Raw genomic sequence first — 22,952 nt, forward strand, 5'->3', positions numbered from 1 at the left:
ATGGAGGTGCGCACAAAATGGCCCAAACACTCCAATTATATAAAAAAAGGATAATATAACAACAATTATTGCTTAACCAACTCTCAAACATGATCATGAAAAAAGTTAAGTCTTTCGACTTTCTATTACTCAATTTTAGAGCCTGTGTTGGGATTGCTGTTAGAAAACTGTTTATTTGAGAATCATTTTTTAAAATAGCTCTTCAAAAAAATGTTTTTTAAAAAAGGTAATTTGTGTTTGATAAATTCATTTGAAAAGTATTTATAATAAACAGATTGTGTTTGGATAATCCTTTCCAATAAGTGTTTTTTTAGACAAATAACTCAAAAGAACATGTATTAATAGACTTTTACTATTAAAATCAATTTATATAAAAAAATTATGTTAAATATCTATTATAATATTTTTAATTAAAAATTTATTTTTATTTAATTGAAAAGTACATACTCTAAAATTTTCAATCAATATTTATATACATAAATTTATTAAAAAATTATATATAGCTTAAATAATTTAAATATTAATTAATAACATCAAACAAAAATGAATAACCAATCATCATATTCATATATGTACAATACATGGTAATAAATATGTCATTTTTCATGAATAGTTATTTAAAATTAAATGTTTGATTTTTTTTTTTTTTTTACAAATACTGTCAAAATACCATTTAATCTTGTAACATAATTCATTTGTCATTTGTTATCATTAATAATAAAAAATAAGAAGCTATATATTCTTCGATCATCATTATCAATGATATTTTCAAATTCATTTAAATCAAATGAGTAAAAATGAAATAATAATAATAATATATAAATCATACAATAAAATAAAAAATTATGATGTAAATATAAAATAAAGTTTTAAAATCAAACTAATACGATATTTTAATTAATTAATAAGAATATATATGTGTTTGAGAGAGATAATGTGAGTGATAGAGATATTTATGTCATAAAAATAATAATTTACTATTTCTATTTTTTTTTAAAACAGAGATTTTTTACACCATTTCAGAAACAGAAAAATTGCTTCTGCTTTTTTTTTAAAAGTACTTTTAAAAATTTACCAAATAAGTACTATTTTTCTAAAAGGTATACTTTTTCTCAAAATAAGTGTTTATTTTGGGAAAGGAGCAATCTCAAACCGGCACTTAGTATCACAAGTTTTAGTTTTATTTTGAAGTTTTATAAAAAGAAAGAAAAAAGTTAAAAAAATAAAAAAAATAAAAAATAAAAGTGAGTGAGTTGAATGAGTCACTGATCCAGCCAATAAGAAATCCCCTTATCGCAACTGCCAGCTAACAGCAGGGATTTCATCGGACCACGTCAAATTGGGACCCACTTCTACCCTAATCCAACGGCGTATATTCTGTACCGTACGTAAATTATCTTAGGGCTTTGCTTACACACAAAATCCCAAACCCAACAGTACTTAATTTTTTTTTTCTTTTTCCCTTAACCTATAAGGAAAAAAAAACCCTTCCCAAATTATTCCTTCTTCTGCAATTGTGCAGTTTAAAGCTGCCCTAATATTTTTCCCCTATCTATTTTTCTCTCCCTTTTACCCTTCGCCGGCGGCGATCTTTTTCCGTCGGATCTCCGACCTATCCACCTTCCCTCTCCTCTCTTTATCACCTCTATCCCAGTAAAAAATTGAAAAAAACTGAAAAAGCAAAATCTATCGGAAAAAAACATCAAAATTTTCTAGGGTTTCAGTATTTCTACTTATCAGAAAATAATCAAAATTTTTATCTATATATGAGATTTTGTATCTGCGAATAAAAAGAGGAGAGGGAAGCCAAAAAAAAAATCGAAAAAAAGAATTATTTTTATTTATTTTTGTTGTTTTTGTTTTTTCGTTGAATTGAGATGGCGCAGGTACAGGTGCAGCAGCCACAAGCTGCGAATGCTGGTGCTGTGAATAATCAGTTTGTGACGTCGCTGTATGTCGGTGACCTTGATGTGAATGTGACTGATTCACAGCTGTATGATCTGTTCAATCAGCTTGGACAAGTTGTTTCGGTTAGGGTTTGCAGGGATTTGACTAGCCAGAGGTCGCTTGGTTATGGTTATGTCAATTATGGGAATCCACAAGATGGTTCGTTTACGTTTTATTTTTAAATTATCTCCTGATGAATACATTTATGACTTGAAACTGAAATTTGTAATTTCTCTAATCCATTTAAATATTGTTCGTGAGTATTCATGTGGCTTACGATAACTAGCTTGGCATTGAGTCATACTTGCTAGTATTGTTGTTTTTTGGTGTTTGTTGTATGTCTATAGAAGTTTGAACTGATATTTGCCACAGTTTGTTTGCCGGACTGCATTGAACTCGGACAATGTTGGGAGTTGTGAATGAGAAAGTGTAATCAGCTTTTTGAATATCTTTAGAGGCTACATTGTGGAGTCTAGTTTAACATGATGTTATCCTTGAGTGTTTTGTGGTCTAGAGATGATCTAAGTTGTGAATTTCTCCGCAAGCTGTTAACTTTTTTTTGCATAAGTGCAAGCTTTATATTTCGTGGGAGAAAGATGGTCTCTTTTTTGTTTTTGGGAGGGCGTCCTTTTCTTTTTTCGTGCTTAAAAGTAACTTTCTTGATATATCAGCAGTCAGCTTCTTCAGTATAGAGCACTATTTGGGCAAATAAGTTGCTGAATTTCCTATTGTATTGCAACTGCAATTGTGCTGCCTGCAGTGGCTCCTCCTTTAGGTAAAAGCAACCTATAGACAAAAGAAAGGTTACAAGGCTGGATGTTTGGTATTCTCAACCTTGTTTCTATAAGATGAAAATATGACTCCTTGATATTCAATATCTTGTACACCTCGAGCTCTTTTCTTATTCGAGCACAATTAGATTAATTTTCAGTTTGACTTTGCACATAGTTTTGTATTGGTGCGCGCCTGACTGTTCAGTTGATTTGATAAGGATGTACATGTGTGGTATGTTCCTCTGTTGATATCCGTGATGTTGCGGCAAGTGTGTGCCACTCGCATAAGGAAAGACAGAGTGCTGCTTTAGCAATTCATTCCTCCCTTTCACTTCTAGGTTTTTACTGTGGTTCTTTAATGCTTTTACCCTATTGTTTGTTGTGGCCTTATCAGTCAGTTTATTCGTAACAGCTGCAAGGGCTTTGGAAGTGCTGAACTTCACTCCTCTCAATGGAAAGCCCATCAGGATAATGTACTCAAACCGAGACCCTACTGTTCGAAGAAGTGGCACAGCGAACATATTTATTAAGGTCGTTTATGGAATATGTAGAAAGTTTGTCTTGTTTGATGGATTGGCTCAACTTATTTATAGTTTCAGAATCTTTTTTGCCATATTCTCAACCTGCTTCCTTTGTCTTTTTTTTTTTTAGAATTTGGACAAGGCAATTGACCACAAAGCACTGCATGATACCTTTTCTACATTTGGAAACATTCTATCTTGTAAGGTAGCTGTGGATTCATCAGGTCAGTCCAAGGGGTATGGGTTTGTGCAGTATGACAGCGAAGATGCTGCCGAAAAAGCTATTGAGAAACTGAATGGTATGCTGCTGAATGATAAGCAAGTATATGTTGGACCCTTCGTTCGTAAGCAAGAGAGAGACATGGCCGTGGATAAGACAAGGTTTACCAATGTCTTTGTGAAAAATTTATCCGAAGCAACATCAGAAGAAGATCTCAAGAAAACCTTTGGTGAATTTGGTGTCATTACTAGCGTTGCTGTTATGAAGGATGAAGATGGAAAGTCTAAGTCCTTTGGATTTGTCAACTTTGAGAATGCTGAAGATGCTGCTAGAGCTGTTGAAGCTCTGAATGGTCACAAATTTGATAACAAAGAATGGTTTGTAGGAAGAGCTCAGAAAAAATCTGAGAGGGAAATGGAATTGAAACATCGATATGAGCAAAGTGCCAAGGAGGCAGTTGATAAATCACAAGGTTTAAATCTGTACATAAAAAATTTGGATGACAGCATTAATGATGACAAGCTCAAGGAATTGTTCTCTCCGTTTGGCACAATCACTTCATGCAAGGTAAGTTGCCTTATCTGGTTTTCAAATTTAAAAATAAACCTCCAGTTCTCCAATTTTGATATATGCAATGTGATTGGTAGTGTAGAAAGTTTTTTTTTGTACATTTGGTTTTATTCAAACAGGTTATGAGAGATCCTAGTGGGGTAAGCAAAGGATCAGGATTTGTTGCATTCTCAACCCCTGAAGAGGCTTCAAGAGCGGTAAGTTCGTTTACCCCTTTTAATGCAGCAGGTAAAAGTCTAATGGACATGGGCAAGGCAGAGGTTTTGACTTTTGATTTCCTCTCTTTGCAGCTCTCAGAGATGAATGGAAAGATGATTGTTAGCAAACCTCTGTATGTTGCCCTTGCGCAGCGCAAGGAAGAGAGAAGAGCAAGGCTACAGGTATTTTATTCATATTTCTGTGGGATTAAACAGCTGAAAATGTGCATTTAATTCGTGTCTGTTTAGCGCTATCTCTTTCTAAATTTGTTATCTGATAAAGAGCAAGGTTACAGGTATTTATATTCATCTTTCTTTGGACTTAAAACAATTGAAAAAGTGCATTTAGTTAATCTCTGTTCAATGCTATCTGTTTTTGAATTTGTTATCTGATTTTGCAAGAGAACCTTTACTTATTTATTGACTTCGACACTTCTGACTGAATTAGTAACCAAATCTTTTATCATCTTAAAGATTTGTCTTTGTTTTACAATTCACTGAATTTCTGTTGAGTCTTTTACAATTGATCTAAGAAAATCAAAAAGAAGGAAAGCCTTTGGGGCGTTGTTACAGCTGATGTCCCGAGGGACCAAAAGTTCCCTTTTCCAACAACAAAAATGGTAACTTTATGATGAATTTTAGTGCTCTTTGGCCATGAAAACGAAAAAGAATTTCTCTTTATGTGGAGTTTTATGATTAAGAATGAAATATAATTTAAATGGGGTTATTTTATAAAAATATATTATTTAGGGTAAATTTGTAAAAGAAAAATTTAGAAAGTGAAAAATGTGACAATGAGGTTTTGGGAGTTTTCCAAGTTCCAAATAAAGCTTCAAGTAATATTTGGAATTTTTATGGCCAAAGGTTGATTTTCAAATAAAATGAAATATTTGCCAGAAAAAAGTGATAGATTCTCATGGAAAAATGGGTCCTATATCTTCTAATTATTCTACCTCCCATATATCACCACAGCGACAGTCAGTTATCTCTCCTCTTTTGGATATAAGCTCTGCTCCATGCTTACTAGATGTATAGATTAGAAAACATTTACTAAGTTATCCCTTATTTACTCAATCCTTACATGGTGATACTAATACATAGTATGTTTCATTGGTTGAAATGTAGGCTCAGTTTTCTCAGATGCGTCCAATTGGAATGGCATCTTCGGTTGCTCCTCGAATGCCTATGTACCCTCCTGGCGGTCCTGGTTTAGGTCAACAAATATTCTATGGCCAGCCACAACCAGCCATGCTTCCCCCACAAGTAATAAATCGTTGTTGATATCCGGTTTTAATTCTCTTGTAACTTGGAGCCTGTTTGGATTAGCTTAGTTTAGGTACTTTCAAGCCAAAATAGCTTTTAAGCACGTTTATGGTGTATGTTTGGATAAAAGGAAATAATCAAAATAACAAAACTAAGCCTAAATCCATAAGTTAGGATTTTTAACTTATGACTTATAAGCATAAGCCATAAGTTATAAGCCCATCCAAACAGGCTCTTAGTTCCTTTTGAAGCATAGACACACTCATTTTCTGTCTGTAGTTTCTGATATTGGTGAGCAGTTCTCAATTATTTGCTAACTAACAAGTACTCCCAAAAGTTTTGTTCTGGATTGTCTTTTCAGTACCTGAACTTGGCATCTTGTGTGATGGATGTGGTTAGAGATTAGAGGATAAGAGTTTAATGAGGGCTCTCAAGCTCCTGTATAAATTTTCCTGAAGCAAGCGAAAATATATTTTTTTGATACGTTGTGTATCATGCTGATACTTGACTCTTTTCTGCTAACATATTTTCTGACATTATTTGGAAATGGTTGTTTGGATATTGCTTGCAATCTTTTGACATGGATATTTTATTAAGCCTTTCAAGTCACAGGTGCAGGGGCAGATCCAAAGATTAACTTACGGGTTCACAGGAACCCAAAAGATTTTTCTCATATCTAGGGGTCATTTGGTAGAAGGGATAAGGATAACTAATCCCGGGATTAATTTAGGAGAGGATCTTATCCGATGTTTGGTTGGGACAAAATGCATGGGATAACACATTCCAGGATTAGTTATCCCGGGATTGTAGTGTTTTTCTTATCGGGATTAGCTATCCCGAGATAACTTGTTTTCCAACCAAACAACCCAATGTATTAAAAATTCACCAAATACTTACAACTATTTGATCATGAATCAAGTTAACATTTAAAATTCATTCGAGATTACGTAGGAACCCATGAGCTTCAAATTCTAGATCTGCCTCTCTCAGATGACTTTAAGGGGTCGTTTGGTTTGAGGTATAAGTAATCCAAGGGATAAGTAATCTCGGGATAAAATATAAAGATCAATTGAACGAGTGTTTGGTTGGAGGGATTAATCAATGGTGGGATAACTTATCCCACCATTTACACCATAGTGATGGGATAACTTATCCCATATACATGATGGGATAAGTTATCCCGGGTAATCCCGGGATAACTAATCCCGGTATTAGTTATCCCGGGATAACAATTTCCCAACCAAACGACCCCTAACATTTTAACACGAGTTGGAGGCATATCAGGCGGAGAGTACTGATTAGTTGCTGATGCCCGGTCCTGTGATTACAACTCAATAGTATTAGAGGGTGATCTAAAAAGAGTAGAAATTAATGATGAAGAGAGCACATTTCTAAAAGATGATAGATTGAAAGAAACTTTTGCTGTTTTTGTGTTCATTTTTCTTCTAGTAAAAAAAATGTAGGGGCAGCCCGGTGCACTAAATCTCCTTCTGTCTCGGGGTCCAGGGAAGGGCCCAACCACAAGGGTTTATTGTACGCGCTCCTGGTCACATGGCAACGACTTAACCAGTTACTCCAAGGCTCCCCTTCTATTAGTCAAATCACATTTAAATGTTACCTTGCCTTCGAGTCACTGAGGATTCTTCTGGCCAACTGGAACTATTTACCTGAGCCAATTTGCATTGGAGGTATTGCTGATAGAGTTGTTTGGTGCTCATCTATTTTCTTTTACTTGTCAGGCTGGGTTTGGATATCAGCAGCAACTTGTACCTGGAATGAGGCCTGGTGGGGGACCTATGCCGAATTTCTTTATGCCCATGGTTCAGCAAGGGCAGCAAGGTCAACGTCCAGGTGGCCGACGTGGGGGAGCTGTTCCATTGCAGCAAGGCCAGCAGCCTGTTCCTCTGATGCAGCAACAGGTTAGTGGCAAATTTTGTTGTCCTCTGTGGGTGTTTTTATAGAAGTACTCAAGAGTCTGATTTCATGTCAGATGTTTCCGAGGGGGCGTGGCTATCGATATCCTCCAGGACGTGGCCTTCCTGATGTTGGCTTTCCAGGAGTAGGTGGTGGCATGTTCTCTATCCCATACGATATGGGTGGTATGCCTATGCGTGATGCAGGACTCAGTCAACCAGTTCCGGTAGGAGCTTTGGCTTCTGCTCTGGCTAATGCTTCTCCAACAGAGCAAAGGACGGTATGATCCTTCTTCTATAAGAACTGAAAGCTGATTTCCCTGAACATGAAGGGAATTGTCAGTTCACTTCAGTTTTCCCTTTTTCCTGCTTCACCATCATAACCATTAGCTTTAGCTTCCTCCCTAAAGAGATGAAATTTTAAAAGGGTTCTTGGTCAAAAAGAAAATTTGAATGCGGTAGTGAAACAAAGACTTTATAGTTTAAAATACTACCTACCTGAAAAGTTGCACCTTTTAACTCTTAGCTATTTTTGGAGGTTGGTAACTTGTTATATATAAGTATATATCAGCACTCGAAAAAGGACTGTTATCTAATGTTCACAAGTAAAAAACCCCATACTTCTTGCAAGGAGGCCAAAGGTCCTTACACCAAAATAAAAAAGAGAAATACATGTACTCTTGATTTTCCGGGGCTGTTCATGTTTTCAAAACATTTTCCATTACTCTTCCTCCAAATTGCTTACCATATGCAAGCTGTAACAATCTTCCACCATTCCTGGTGACATGTTCTTCCCCTTGTACTGTTCCAGCTGCATATCAGGTCAAAGTGTCCTTAGGCATGACCCAAGTAGTTTCAGTTGGCAGAATGAGTTTAAGAATTTCCTGTTTGGGGCAAGCTTTTCTTATAAATAGGATGAAAAAGGTGCTTTGATCTTCCAAATCTGTTTCCAAGGCAAGGAGCTGCTGTGCTGACCATTAGATGATTGATAGTTGTATACTGATCTTACTGTTAATTTTTGAGTTGTTCCTTTCTATTGAAGAGAGTTTTCCCGATTTAATCATGTAAAAATGTCATCCCAAAGTGCAAAAAAGGTTCTAAGGTTCTTTGGTACTATAAGCACAAATAAAACGTGGACTTTATTGAAATAAACCTATGAAGAAGAGGTGCATCCAATCCTATTTAACATGTTCTCTGCGTCTTAAGTGCCAACAGAACCATATAGATGTTGAAACTGGCTAGTGTTGACTATGCTTTTACTTTTCCCTTTGGATAATTGCTGTGGTTTGTCTGCAGATGCTAGGTGAAAATCTGTATCCCTTGGTCGAACAGCTTGAACCAGACACAGCAGCCAAGGTAACTGGCATGCTTTTGGAGATGGACCAGACAGAGGTACTGCACTTGCTTGAGTCTCCTGAAGCCCTGAAAGCCAAGGTTGCAGAAGCAATGGAGGTTCTGAGGAATGTTTCTCAGCAGCCGTCCAGTAATCCCGCTGATCAGCTGGCTGCATTATCACTGAATGATGGTCTGGTTTCTTAAGTTCAAACATATCCCATGTGCTTCGCCATCAAACATTTGTTCGTTTCTAGTGTGATTTTAGTTCTGGATTTTCTTCCCCTAGAAATCTGTTAAGACTTCTCATAAAAAAATTTCTTAGTGCTTGACTACCAGATATTGTTGGGTTGCATTTTGGTTCGGTTTGGAGTTTGTTGGACCAGCTGTTATTTTTATTTATGGATTTTCAACTATTTGGATTAATATTTTGGGTGTGCGCGCTTGATATTTGTTTTCATGCCGAATTTTTTTTGGTTCACATGCTTAGTGCTGGTGGGAGTGCTAGTGGATTTTTTCAACTATTTGGATTCATGTTCTGTGGCTGTCCGTCTGCTGCTTCAACTTGTGGTGTAATAGTTGAACGGCATTTCATGCTGTATTTTTTACCCTAATGTTAGAACAACGGAAGATGAAGATGGCCTTTGTATCCATTAGTTTGAGCGCGTTGCAGTAATGATTTACCTAGTTTGCTTATATAAGCATAGCATGATAATGTAGATCCAAATATCACTAATAGTCTCTCTTATAAAGACGTCATGAGTTGTCTCACTAACAAAACGAAAGCAAATCGTGTCCGTTCGCACCTCAATTCAATGAGATCCATGCAACCTGTTTGCTGAAGACTGTCTTTTGAAAAAAAGAAGTATTCAACTACTCCCATCGCCTCCTAGGCCTTTCGGAAATCGCTTGGTGCCACCAAGAAGCAATGAGATAAGTACAACCCCTCATCTATGGAGAGTGACGTGGTACATATGATTTGAGGATGATTATATTTGTATCATCTTGAAAAAAATAAATAAACTGAATCTAAGTTAATGGTGTGAAGGAATATAGCATTAAAATTATAAAAAACAGTATAAATATAATTATTTATTTCGATATTTGATGTCTATTGAAATAAGATAGTAACTGATACCTCCTTATATTTTATTTGTTATTAATATTGAGAATATGTGGGGGCCACCTCTTAATTATACCTAAACTAGTGTTTTAAGTGGAAAAGAGGGGAGGGAATCACTGGAATTGATTCCAGGAAACAAGAATAACGCCGTCCTCTGTTTCTCTCTTTCTTTCGTTATTTTTCTCCCCTATCAACAGCGATAATAAATCTTAACCTTCAGGAAGGAATTATAAGCGGAGGAAGGGTACCCACGTCCTTCGGGATCATAAGCTCAAAGGATTTTGTGGCAACCTTAAAAGATTTCAAAAACTAATTTACAATACTTATAGTTGAAATTTGAACCCCAAGAGGTAAATTCCTTATTCTATTTTCGAATATGATTATAGATAAGCATTTGGGAATACTTAATCCGAGCTTTTATACTATATCTTGAAGTGGATTAGGTTAGTTAGGGTTCTTGAATAAAAGGTAAAAGTTGAAATTGGATAGAATTGATGAAATTATGTATTAGGTGAACTGTTAACTCATTGGCAGTTAGGTAAGTCATTATATATGCGAGTATGTTAATAGAATTTTCTTCATCAAGAATAAGAGTGGTTGATTGTGTAAACACCATTAATGAAGGTTATGGAGCTTTATGTCCGCTAGGTGTTTGATAAGATGTCATAGTGATCCAATTATTTCATTTTATGGTCGAGCATGACGTGAATAAATTATGGATATGTAGATTGAATCTTTGGTATCATTTGGAACCCGCAAATCTACTTTATCTATGAAGTCCTCGAGATTTCCTATTGTAAGATAAAGGGCCAGCCCGTTGAATATTATGGAATCCGAAATTGAGATATGTAAAGCTAAAATCTCCTTCGTCTTTAAGGCACGACCTGTAATCATTTGTCCCTCCTAAAATAGTCGAGATAGTCTACTTGATATATGTGAATAGAGCTTTCAATTTCTATATGCCTAACACATGGACCATATATCCTTTTCATTTGAAATTACGCATAATCATGCTTCTTGCGCCAGTTTGTTGAGGTCAAAATATTTGTACTACTCCCATCAAGTCACGTATCTATAGAGTGTGTTCGTCTTCATTAGGAATTCTTAGAAGTCACCTAGTATATCGTCATATGTTATAAGCTTGAATAAATGGGCATACTATAGTCGCACTAATATATTAGAATACATAGCGATATAGTCATATGATGATATAAAGTACAAGCGTTGTAATAGTTCGATACCATTAAAGAAGTTAATTGTATATGGAAAGCACTAATTGAATAACTAGACAGTATTTGCCGGAATATATATACTTGCATAGGCATACGAAGCACTATTTGATAAAGGTTAACGACGGGAGGGTATCATAGGTTTGGCTTGGCACACGCGCGACGTAATTCTGTACACAGAATTGAGACCAAACCACTATAGCAAGCCCGAATGCATGGCGTACCTGCCCTTGTGGCATCATTTGTATTTGGAGTCGGTTGGACTAGTTTCCCTGACTCGAACGAATATATGACACATATGGCCTGCGGGCAGACCCTTACAGTGAGTCCCAATGAAGGGCGTACCCTGCATCAGACCGTGATTACAGTTATACGTATAACATCATAGTCAGGAGTATCTGGGTAACACATATGGTACACTTGACATAGAGTGCCCTTGGTGGGCCATCATATGATTATTTGTATTAAAAATAGGCACACGACATCACTTAGGCAAATTGCTAGGCCCTTAATAACAATGATTTATTCATAAGCGGTTGTATGATAAGTTAATAAGGTAAATGCATACGTAACAATCTTATAGGGTGTATTCGTGACCCGTTCTTTCATAAGTTATAGTTTCATATTAGAGGTTCTAGTATTCAATCATCCGCAGTAGCTCATTCTATTGTTTGACTCATTGAGCATCCTTATACGTTTACTTGTTATTCTGTCTGCTTTACATACTAGTACATATTTTATATGTACTAACGTCCCTACGTTTGGGGGCACTGTGTTTCTATAAATACAGGACCAAACAGTGTTTAGTTGTCATACGTGGTCATAGTTGTACATAGCCCCTCATCATTGTTTGTAAATTGTAACTCTTCCGCACAGTATATATGTCAGCCACATAGCTGACACACGGTTCTTGTCCGCCATGCCTAGGCTAGGCTAGGGGCGACACTAATACACGCTAGGAGATTGAGATAGGTTCTCTCCTGCCACATGAGTTCACCGTTTCCAATATCACAAGTCAACTTTCGCTTGCATAGTTGAAATGTAAAAGAAACAGAACTAGGCCTAAGGGAACATACAAGAGTGTGGCACTGGGAGCGTTTCCAAAATTATAATTTGTTCGTAACTACAGTAACTACCATCAAATAGAGCCAAAGACCTCATAGTTAAAACATTTTTGCCACTTGCAAGTGTGATAAATTAGACAACAGAAAAGAATACCCCCCAAAAAAAAAAAAAAAACTAGACAAACTAGACTTCCCCGAAAATTGAATCACTAATTATGTCAGCACCAAGTTAAAAGTACATATTCACAAGTAGTAAATATTACTGATAGAGAAACTGCTCAGAACTAATACAAATTGGCTTCTCTACTTCCGAAAGGCAAATAATAATCCAGTTGTTCAGCCTACCCTAACCCCACATCTCACAAGCCTTATTTGAGCAGCTGAGGATCACGACTGGTACAAACTTCAAGCATCTTGCATTATACCACGCCTGTGTCTTAGTCCTACATCAGCAACCTCCTGAACATCCCCATTCAGTACAGGGATCTCCACCTCTCTGGCCAACTCTACTTCATTTTGCCTTTGAAGTACCTCTTCCCCAAAATTATGAAGTCTACGACCAATCAAATAGCGGTCATCGCGTATAGAATTGTGGAGATTGGTGAACCATACGTGGAAACGCTTAGCACAGAAACAGAAGAGACTGAAACCAAGGCAGCCAACCCAAGCAAATCGGTAAACAGCAGAGTTCACAAGCAAAGGGTAACCAAGTATTGGGAACACTCCCCTGGCCAAAACATATGGAACACACAATGCCGTAAGCAGCTTCATGATGATAGGAAGGACTATCTCCCGAAGCACCCAAAAGCCTTGCAACCTAGAGAAACCATTCTCCCTCACCCTCTCAAATTTCAGTCGCCAGCTCTCATCCACCAGTGGCATCATATGATCTAGCATAACCTGCTTTGCACAAAGTTAAAAAATTGGTAAAGTAATTAGACATGCCAATGTGAAGCAACTAATGTGCATTTACACAGGGGGAATACTTGGATGCCAAATGACTTGTATCCCTATAACAAAACAGTCTATAGGGATATGCAAAGCGCTTCTATCTGATTGCATCAGCAGGGCTCGTCAAAAATGTTCCAGTATAAAAATTCTAATTGATTCCGGCAGTATGATTGTTTTCAAACTGCTTTGGGCTATCAACATCTGGGCATTCTCCCAACAAGCTCAACCAATACATGCTTGAGCTTAAAACATGGAGGAATGGGAGGTCCCAGAGAAGGAATATTTGATATATTTATATTTATAAACAAAGTGAACTGCAATCCTGCTCTACAGTGAAAAGTTTTACTTTGAAATGAAAAATATCCAGAAATCGTAGGGAGAAAAGATGCAAATCAACCATGAATTAGCAAGGAAATAGAACAGAAGTCAAAGGAAATGCTCTGGACAAAAGCGTGTAACATCCAAAGATTCAGCGACGAATTAACAATAAAGGTTCAAACCCACATGCCAGTCTTATAAACAGGTAAAACCAAAAGCTCATAAGAATGTAAACAAACTATAAGGCACTTACCAGCCTGGTCCAGATCTTTAGAAAGATTAGTCCTAAAGCCCAATCTTGATAAAGAAGGAAGACTGGACTTTCATCAATGGGTACTCGCATGGGCACAATGACCAGAAGTTCAAAAAGCAGTCCAATTAGCACGGGAATAATAAAGATCTGGAAAGAGAATCAGCAAATAAATATAGTTCGAAAAAAAAAAAAGGTTCAAGTACTGAATCAAAATGAAAGGTGCCATTACCCATATTGACAACAGTGCAGAACTCTTCAGAACAATGACACACCATTTCCATATTTGGTTAATCAAAGCTGCAACCCTCCTAGTCCTAATTTGATCAACTGAGTACCTCGCTCCAGCAATGGCAGTCCAAATGGCGTAACTCCCAATTACAAATGCATATAAATCTGAGAAGTCAAAGCAACAAAAGGTCAGCATTTTTATTGGTGGACTGAAGAACAGAAACCAACTTGGGCTAGAGTTACAGAAATACCATTGCACTTGATTCCATGTGTTATTGGAAGCAATGGGAGGGAATTGAAGAGCGCACGTCCAAGTGAAATCGGTACAATTATGAGGGCAGAATTAAAAAGTAGAAGAGTCATCCATGCCACAACCAGCAACAGCACAATACGGAGCACAAAGGCGTACCTGCTAAAGATGATTCTAAACAACATAAGACACTAAAAGTTTTTGCGAGGTGAACTTAGATAAAATATCACCATTTATGACTTAATCACTTGATGCTACAGAAACCAGCAAGACCAGCTATGACAGTGCGTGATAAGCAAGGTAACAGCAATTCCGTTCAACAAAAAAAATTAATAAGCAAAGGAAGGTTAGTCACATATGGGGGGTGCAAATGGAAAAAATCAAGAACAAAGAATGACACTAAAGGTCAAGCTTTTATTTCGTTTAGAAATAGGATCACCCAACCACTGACAAGTATCGGGGCCCGAAAAGGAAAACTATCTACCACCACCACCACAAGAACAAACCTAGGGTAATCCCATAGGAGGGTTCTGGGATAGAGAGTACACAAACCTTACCCCTACTTCAAGGTAGGGAAGTTGTTTCCAAAAGACCCTTGGCTCAAGTAACACGCACATTAACGTAGTTCAAAAAAACATGCAGAGGTAATAATAGTTCGCGACTTCCCAAACGGAATGGATATGACAATTAAGTAGAAAAAAAGTCTAATAAAAGAAGCAGCTACAAACAGGACATTTAATCACACTACATGACGTGGTTAATAATGGAATAGATACCACAATAGCAGCTACAAACAGGACATTTAATCACACTACATGACGTGGTTAATAATGGAATAGATACCACAATAATCCCTTGGTGGAACTGACTGCGCACGAGCGATGAGTAAGCTAAATACCACTTCACAACAAATGCTAGTCCTATGTACAATGACCAAATGTATTATGATGGAAGACTGAATTTGTACCTTTTTCAAAAACAAAAACAAAAGTAATATTATGAAGACTGTCCGTTTATAAAACTTATATAGGATTTTTTTAAAACAAATCTACGAGGGGTTTTTTAAGTTAATTTTGCATTCACACATCTGGGAAGATGTTAAATTAGCATTCCTTCCATCCCAATATATATGACATGTGTGTGAAGCCAAAATGTTTGAAGCTCTTAACTGGAAATATTGTTTATTCTATACAACTCCCGCAATTTACGAATCCAAAATTCATTTAACGGTTCATGTATTAAACTTTGATATGATGTTTTGTCGATCAAGCTAACCACCATCCTTTAGCATTTTCCTTAACAAATATTTTTGGACATTTTGTCCGACCAAACATTACTACACAGAATGAGACAGAAGAAAGAGTTCCCTCACTAATTAGGAAAAACAAAAATTAAACAGCTGATATTTATCATCTCCTGAAGCAGACCGACACTAATTGGCTGAAGTGACTCATTGCTGACATAAGAAATGAATAATATGTCATTGTGCAATAAAAACAGGACTAATGAACATGGAGAATAGTTCAACTTACTCAGGATCCGCCTGTTCTTCAGTGTCGTAGTCTTCTGCGAAGTTGGAATTAGCTGTTGCATGCCTAGCTCTGTTATCGGGAGCAAACCCCACCAAGGCCCGATCTGGTATACCATGCGGGGCTTGAAACCTGTCCTGCCTTCCTTGGTCTCCAATTCCATTCTCTTGTCCACCATTATCCTCAGGACGGGGCAGTAAGAAATCAGTTAGACTAAGAGCCCAGCCCACTCCAGTAAACCAATAGCGGAGCAGGGACTTGATTGTTATACGCAACTTAAAGTGCTCGATTGCAAAGGGAATACAGATTTGGAAGAGAAGCATGTCGGCAGGTATTTCAGTAAATGGATCAGATACACTGCGAAAGAAAATCTAAAAGTTCACCAAAGGGATGAAAGAAAGCTCAAATTCACATACCACATATATATTGAAACCAAAATCAATAGGGATAGAGCAGGAAACAATCTTACGAGATATCGAGTGGGAAAATGGATGGCGCCATTCGCATGGCAAGTTTGACAGGCAGATACACGAGCATCACTATTAAGCTTCCATAGACTGCAACTGACAAAAGAACTCGACGAGCATGCTTATGTACAGGATCATCGATCAAATCACGGAAGGGGTTGTAGTTGGGATCCGCCGGATCTCGAAGGAAGTAAAGCACCCCATTACGCAGGACCTACCAAAGAATGTGGTAAATTAGTAAAAGAAAACAATATAAATAATAGAGATGAGAAACAGAAAAGGTCTAATTGAAATTTACCCCTCGAAGAAGGCTAACAAAGATACTTATTTGTAGCATGTAGACAATCCCTACAACCCAATGAACTAATGAGCTTGCCAATGGAGATACTGAAAAGAACTCCACTCTTTGAGTGATCGACTTCCCAAACATTCTAATGGTGCAAACATCCAGCCACCAGCCGCACATCAAAGGGAAAACTCCAAGTTCAATAACAAGGAGGAAAGCAACCTTAATCATAGTCATCAGATGCCTCATAGCTGCTACAAATTGTCTAAAGAGGGAGGGGATGGTTTCTGCAATGGAAGCAATGCCATAGAATCTCCCCAGAGTCAAAGGCTCTCCCCTTGTGTACCGGATTAAAGCAACAATCCCAAGGTAAAAAAAGACCAGAGAAAATACAAACATGTAGCCGACTGCAAGGGTTGTAACATCCGAAAGCCTGGATGTTCCAACAGATGACCCTTTCAAAAGATCAGTGGACACTGTTGTGCTGAGATTGTTTGCTGCCTCACTCAACCCAGTGGCATTTGCTTTTAACATTTCTGTGACTTGACCAAGCAAACTCTTCTCTTCATTAGCAGTAGGAGTTAAATTCGCAACAGCAGTCCATGCACTCTTCAAAGTAATATTGGCCAAGGAGAGTGCTGTTTCAGTAAGTGGCATAACAGTTGATAATACTGGATTGCTTGCAGAGGACAAAAGCCAAGACAAATAATAGAGTATAATTCGTCCTAATGAAAAGGGGACAAAGATCACAACTCCAAGAAATATCATATTACTGGCAAGAACCTGCACAGAAGGCAAATCACCAAATATCAGTTAACTTCTCAAATTCACCTTGTAGAGAACAACAACAGAGAAAATTAAACACACATCAGGAAAAATATAGTCTTCTGCAGAACAAGAGCTTCGAGAGTACGAAAATATATTTAATGACCACAGTTGTTAACAGTAGGAAAAAAAGTCAAGCATGAGAAAGGTGGCAAGTAAGAACAAGAACGTACAGTAAATGCGTTTTCAACCAGATGAAAAACAGGACCCTGCATGCCAACAAGCTCATCAAAAGGTACATCCTCTGCACCATCAGCATCATCCAAACCATCAAACATCTGTTCAACATGAGCTTCAAGACGTGCTGCCTGCATCTCCCAACGAGCGGCAACGTTTTCTGCATTTCTCCGGATTATCTGACCAGCTCCAGCAATTCCCTGTGCACCATTAGCATCTTCCTCATTTCCATCAACAACAAAGTTTCTGTTTGCAGGAGCAGCATGTCTTCTTGGAGCACGGGCTGCATTTCTGTCCCCCTCATCTTCCCTGTCAGCTTCCTGTCCCCCAAGTTCGCGCAAATGTCTGAAGTAATCCCTCAATGAAGTTGCCCCAAGAAAGATGAAAACAATGCTAGCAGAGAGTAGAAACCCATGCAGACAGTCGGTAAGAATAACGGTCGTGGATAAGTGACCCAAGAATAGTCTATGAGCTTCTCCAAAACTTCTAACAAAAGCCAAACGCCATATCCAGAATGTAATGAACGGTATTATGAGCAGCCATACAGAAAGCACAAAGCTAAGACGCAGGAAAAATTGCAGGACATGGCAGGCTTTCATTGCCATCCCAACCACAAACTCTTGAAAAGGGAGCCTAGCTGGAGCGTTCTCAGCATAAACTGGTGAAAATGAGAATGCATGTTTGCATACCTACATTATAATAAAAGAAAAAAGTGAGATTCCACCAATAGAAAACAACATGCACTTTCCAATAGTTAGTTACGTGGTGCAGTATTCAACCACAATCTATTGTAGAACCATTTATGGTCAATCTTTATAGAAAACTAATCATTTTTGGTCAATATTACCTCTAAATGATCCTCTAATCACAACCACTTCCAAATGTCATACAACTATACATAGCTCATATTCACATAGTAAGTACAATTATAAAATTCAAACCACAACTTCAGTTGACGAGTAGAAACCTCAACGCAACACTATCCCTCAATCCCAAAATAAGTCGCTACAAGAATTATCACTATCCATTTCAGTCCATATAGGCCTGTTTCATTCGACATCCAACAATTTGGTGTCATCTAATCCTGAAAATCCTTTATATTTTCTATACAAATTTCTAATAGACCATCAATGTTGGATCTAATGTAAACATACCATCAAGACTAAGCCTCACATCCAATTAGTTGATATCGCCAACATGAATATATTGTTTTGTATTTTTTTGCTAAACCTAAAATTTCGAGAGACCATAGGTCTTCTGATCCTATTTCATTCCCCATGATTTTAGGTCTACTTTGTCCCCCCTTTAAATCCTTAAATCACCGTTGATGCGAACGAATACAAAAGTCTATATAAAATATGACTAATCATTTCAATCACATCCCTCTATTTATCTTTTGTGTGGTACTTGCACGTTCTGTTATCTCTAAGTTTGAATTCACCTCAACCACTAGCTCAAATTATAGAGAACCCATACTTCAACTTAAAAGAGACATTACCAAGTGAAGTGAAGCACGTACAAAGGCAGCTAAATCGATAAAGAAGATTCATATAACCAAAAATTAGCTTAAGATTGAGGCTTTGTATTTCTTGTTTTTATCCCCTATTTCGCACTGAAACCTTAAACCTTTTTTCTAGGCAAGATCCAATATATACGAATTTGATAACAAGAAGCTTAATTAACCTAAAACAATGAAAATAAAAGGAGAAATAGAAGAGAATTTTTATCCCCTATTTCGCACTGAAACCTTAAACCTTTTTTCTAGGCAAGATCCAATATATAAAATTTGATAACAAGAAACTTAATTTAACCTGAAACAATGAAAATAAAGGGAGAAATAGAACAGAATTTGCATAGAGAGCTAACCTCGCATTGGCGAGCGTTACTATGATTAAGCCATTGAAGTAAACAATCTTGATGAACATACTTAATGCTACCACTGCATGCACAAGGATACCGTAGCGGATTATCGGGTTCACCAGGGTTCCGACAGATCCGACAAACATCCTCTTCATCTTCATCGTCATCGTAACTGCTAGCCAAAGAATTCAAATCCTTACGATTCACCTGTTCCGTCGAGGAAGAAGACGATTCAGACGGCGATGAAGATGAATTGATCGCATCAGCGGAGGAGGACCGTTCCGCCGGAGAAATTCCACCACCTCCACCATCGTTCGACGCCGCCGGCACCGCCGTTGCGATCTCCATCAACGATTAGAACTCGCGAGGAATTGGATCTCCGTTAGGGTTTTTCTGTAATTGGGTGATGGAGCTGTGGCGGGTTTGGTTTAGCAGAGGATGATGAATCGTGGATGATGGACGTCGGTTTATGTTGGATTATTACTATTTTGTCCCTTCAATTTTTATAGTATACGCGTTTTTTTTTTTTTCAAGATACGTGTTTGAATATTTTTCCTTTTTTACATTTTTGTTTGTTGATGAAAACGAGGAATTTCTCATTTAGTCGGCGAGGAGTTTCGGATATAGCGCAGAACAAATTGATTGATCAATATTGCATTGAATAGTGAACTGTGGGACCCATAAAATAGAAAATTTTACCATATTATTTTTCAATATATACTTTCATCCATTTTATTTGTCCACTTTTCCTCAAATAAAAATATAAAAAGGAAAGATTTTTTTTTTTCTATAAATTAAAGATCCATCTTGTTATTTCACAATACAATAACATCTACACTTTAGTCCTTTAAAAAAAAGTTTTTAGAGAAAAATTTATTTTTCAATAAATTTTAAGTTTTATATGTAGGTCGTTTGGCGAAATATATCAATACTATGTATTTTAATATTATATTTTTATTTATCATCTAATTTATCATTTTCATAATTTGCAAACTACTAGCTTTTAAAAAAAAAAATCGGCCTTTTGGGCCATTTATTAAAATGTTAAAACAAATCTTACAAAAGACTTAGGTTAGGAAATTGCATGTCATAAACCCAAATATGAATGACTTTAGATATTTGATCACAATAAGAAATGTCTTTAAAAAATAAATTTTATTACTTTTTAAGTATAGTACAAGTACCATTTTGCCCCTCTACACCTCAAATATATTTTTTAAACTTTTCATACTTATTTGTCTCTCAAATTTTATTTTCTATTATTTTCACTTCTTATTTTTTCCTTTAATTTTATTATTCTATTTTTTATTATTTTTCACTTTTTATTTTTTCCTTTAATTTTATTTTCATGTTTTAATTCATTTGTCTCAACCTTTATTTTTTTTCTCTTTTTTCTTTTTTCTCAATATTATCTATTTCTTTTTTTTCCTTTTTTTAATTCATTTGTCATTAACTTTTTTTTTTGTTTTTTGTTTTTATCAGTTCTCTTTTTTTTCCCTCATTTTTTTCAAATCTTATTTTTATTTTTTCCTTTCATTTTTTATTTTCTCAATTTTTTAAATTCTTCGCTTTTTTCTTAATCTTTATTTTTTTCTTGCCTTTTTTTTTCTTACTCTTTTTTTTTTCTATTTTGTTTGATTGTTTTTCCTTTTTTCAGTTCTCTTTTTTTCCCTTATTTTTCTCAAACTTTATTTTTATTTTTCTCAATTTTTTTAATTCTTCATTTTTTTCTTGATCTTTTTTTGTTCTTTCCTTTTATTCTCAATCTTTTTTTTTTATTTCTCTATTTTGTTTGATTTCTTTTTTCTTTTTTCTCAACTTCTATAATATTTTGCTAATAAATAAAAAAATGGATAATCTGCAAAGGTATCTTCTTTTTTTGACATTAAAGCAAATTTAAGGGCATGAATTATTGTTACGAAGTTCTTTGAATACTCTTGAGATAAGTCGTGTCTCTAAGGCGAGAGTTGTAGAATATCTCATAAATAAAGGATAATGTTGTAGTGTCAACTCTTGCCCGTGGGGCATAGTTTATTATTTGAAAGTTCTTGAGCTAAGTCTTGCCTCTAAGACAAGAGTTGTAGAACATTTCATAAATGAAGACATAACGTGATAGTGACAACTCTTACCCGTGGGGCATAATTTGTAGTTTGAAAGTCTTTGAGCTAAGTCTTGCCTCTAAGGCAAGAGTTGTAGAATATCCCATAAATGAAGATATAATGTGGTAGTGTTAACTCTTGCCCATGAGGCATAATTTATAGTTAGAAAGTCTTTGAGCTAAGTCTTGCCTCTAAGACAATAGTTGTAGAACATCTCCTAAATGAAAACATAACGTGGTAGAGTCAACTCTTGACCGTGGGGCATAATTTGTAGTTTGAAAGTCCTTGAGCTAATTAAGTCTTGCCTCTAAGACAAGTATTGTAGAATATCTCATAAATGAAAACATAACGTGGTAGTGTCAACTCTTGTCTGTAGGGCATAATTTGTAGTTTGAAAGTCCTTGAGCTAAGTCTTGCCTCTAAGGCAATAGTTGTAGAAAATCTCATAAATGAAAACATAACGTGGTAAAGTCATCTCTTGCCCATGGGGCATAATTTGTAGTTTGAAAGTACTTAAGCTAATTAAGTTTTACCTCTAAGGCAATAATTGTAGAACATCTCATAAATGAAAATATAACGTGGTAAAGTTAACTCTTGCCCGTGAGGCTTAATTTGTAGTTTGAAAGTCCTTGAGCCAAGACTTACCTCTAAGGCAATAGTTGTAGAACATCTCATAAATGAAAATATAACGTGGTAGAGTTAACTCTTGCCCGTGGGGCATTATTTGTAGTTTGAAAGTCCTTGAGTCAAGTCTTGCCTCTAAGGCAAGAGTTGTAGAACATCTCATAAATGAAAATATAATGTGGTAGAGTTAACTCTTGTTCGTGGGGCATAATTTGTTGTTTGAAAGTCCTTGAGTTAAGTCTTGCCTCTAAGACAATAGTTGTAGAACATCTCATAAATGAAAACATAACGTGGTAGAGTCAACTCTTGCCCGTGGGGTATAATTTATTGTTTGAAAGTCCCTGAACTAAGTCTTTCCTCTAAGGTAATAGTTATAAAATATCTCATAAATTAAAATACAGTGTGGTAGTGTCGACTACTGCCCATGAAACATAATTTGTTGTTTGAAAGTCATAAGTCTTGCCTCTACAATGTAGTAGTATCAACTCTTGCCCATGAAACGTAGCTTATTGTTTGAAAGTCGTAAGTCTTGCCTTTATAATGTGATAGTGTCAACTCTTGCTCATGAGATGTAACTTAAATAGAAGAAATCGAAGAAAAGAACAAAAATAATAAAAGTTGTGGAAAAAGAAGAAAATGAAGAAAAATATTAAAAAAATAAAAATCAAAGAAAATGTAGAAGTTGAGAGAGAGAATAGGAAAAAAAATAAAGGTTGATAAAAATAATTAAAAAAAGATTAAAAAATAAAGGGTGAGAAAAATTTAAAAAGAAAAAAATCAAAGAAAAATAAAAAAAAGTTTTTTTTTAAATAAAAGTGGACGTTGAAAGGTGTAAAAAAAAGTAAGGGTTGAGAAAAACTAAAAAGAATAAAAAAAAAAAGGAAAGAAAAAATAAAAAATAAAAATAATATAAAATAAATAAGAAAAAAAAAG

The 22,952-nt window shown here is 36.0% G+C and overlaps 2 protein-coding genes across 5 annotated transcripts; one reads left to right on the forward strand and one right to left on the reverse strand.

The window, feature by feature from the left end:
• Positions 1 to 1,341: 1,341 nt before the first annotated feature.
• Positions 1,342 to 9,162, forward strand: LOC107840253 (polyadenylate-binding protein 8). 2 transcript variants are annotated; one of them, XM_016684055.2, is made up of 9 exons: positions 1,342 to 2,106; positions 3,133 to 3,251; positions 3,372 to 4,028; positions 4,151 to 4,228; positions 4,322 to 4,411; positions 5,354 to 5,491; positions 7,231 to 7,410; positions 7,482 to 7,685; positions 8,701 to 9,162. In XM_016684055.2, exons 1-9 carry the CDS (start codon positions 1,878 to 1,880, stop codon positions 8,941 to 8,943), a joined length of 1,938 nt encoding a protein of 645 aa, XP_016539541.1. In that variant the 5' UTR covers positions 1,342 to 1,877; the 3' UTR covers positions 8,944 to 9,162. The 2 variants fall into 2 exon arrangements, with proteins under 2 accessions (XP_016539541.1, XP_016539542.1); XM_016684056.2 differs by lacking the exon at positions 5,354 to 5,491 and having other exon boundaries at positions 1,406 to 2,106.
• Positions 9,163 to 12,342: 3,180 nt separating this feature from the next.
• On the reverse strand, positions 12,343 to 19,884 carry LOC107840255 (probable E3 ubiquitin ligase SUD1). 3 transcript variants are annotated; one of them, XM_016684058.2, is made up of 9 exons: positions 19,303 to 19,884; positions 17,433 to 18,125; positions 16,447 to 17,217; positions 16,151 to 16,362; positions 15,685 to 16,038; positions 14,154 to 14,314; positions 13,904 to 14,067; positions 13,675 to 13,821; positions 12,343 to 13,052 (listed from the first exon to the last, which is right to left on the reverse strand). In XM_016684058.2, exons 1-9 carry the CDS (start codon positions 19,642 to 19,644, stop codon positions 12,558 to 12,560), a joined length of 3,339 nt encoding a protein of 1,112 aa, XP_016539544.1. In that variant the 5' UTR covers positions 19,645 to 19,884; the 3' UTR covers positions 12,343 to 12,557. The 3 variants fall into 3 exon arrangements, with proteins under 3 accessions (XP_016539544.1, XP_016539545.1, XP_047251002.1); XM_016684059.2 differs by having other exon boundaries at positions 14,154 to 14,311; positions 19,303 to 19,877; XM_047395046.1 differs by having other exon boundaries at positions 14,154 to 14,326; positions 19,303 to 19,877.
• Positions 19,885 to 22,952: the final 3,068 nt, after the last annotated feature.

Source organism: Capsicum annuum, chromosome 8, assembly GCF_002878395.1.
Source record: "Capsicum annuum cultivar UCD-10X-F1 chromosome 8, UCD10Xv1.1, whole genome shotgun sequence".
In the NCBI taxonomy this organism is placed as follows: domain Eukaryota; kingdom Viridiplantae; phylum Streptophyta; class Magnoliopsida; order Solanales; family Solanaceae; genus Capsicum; species Capsicum annuum.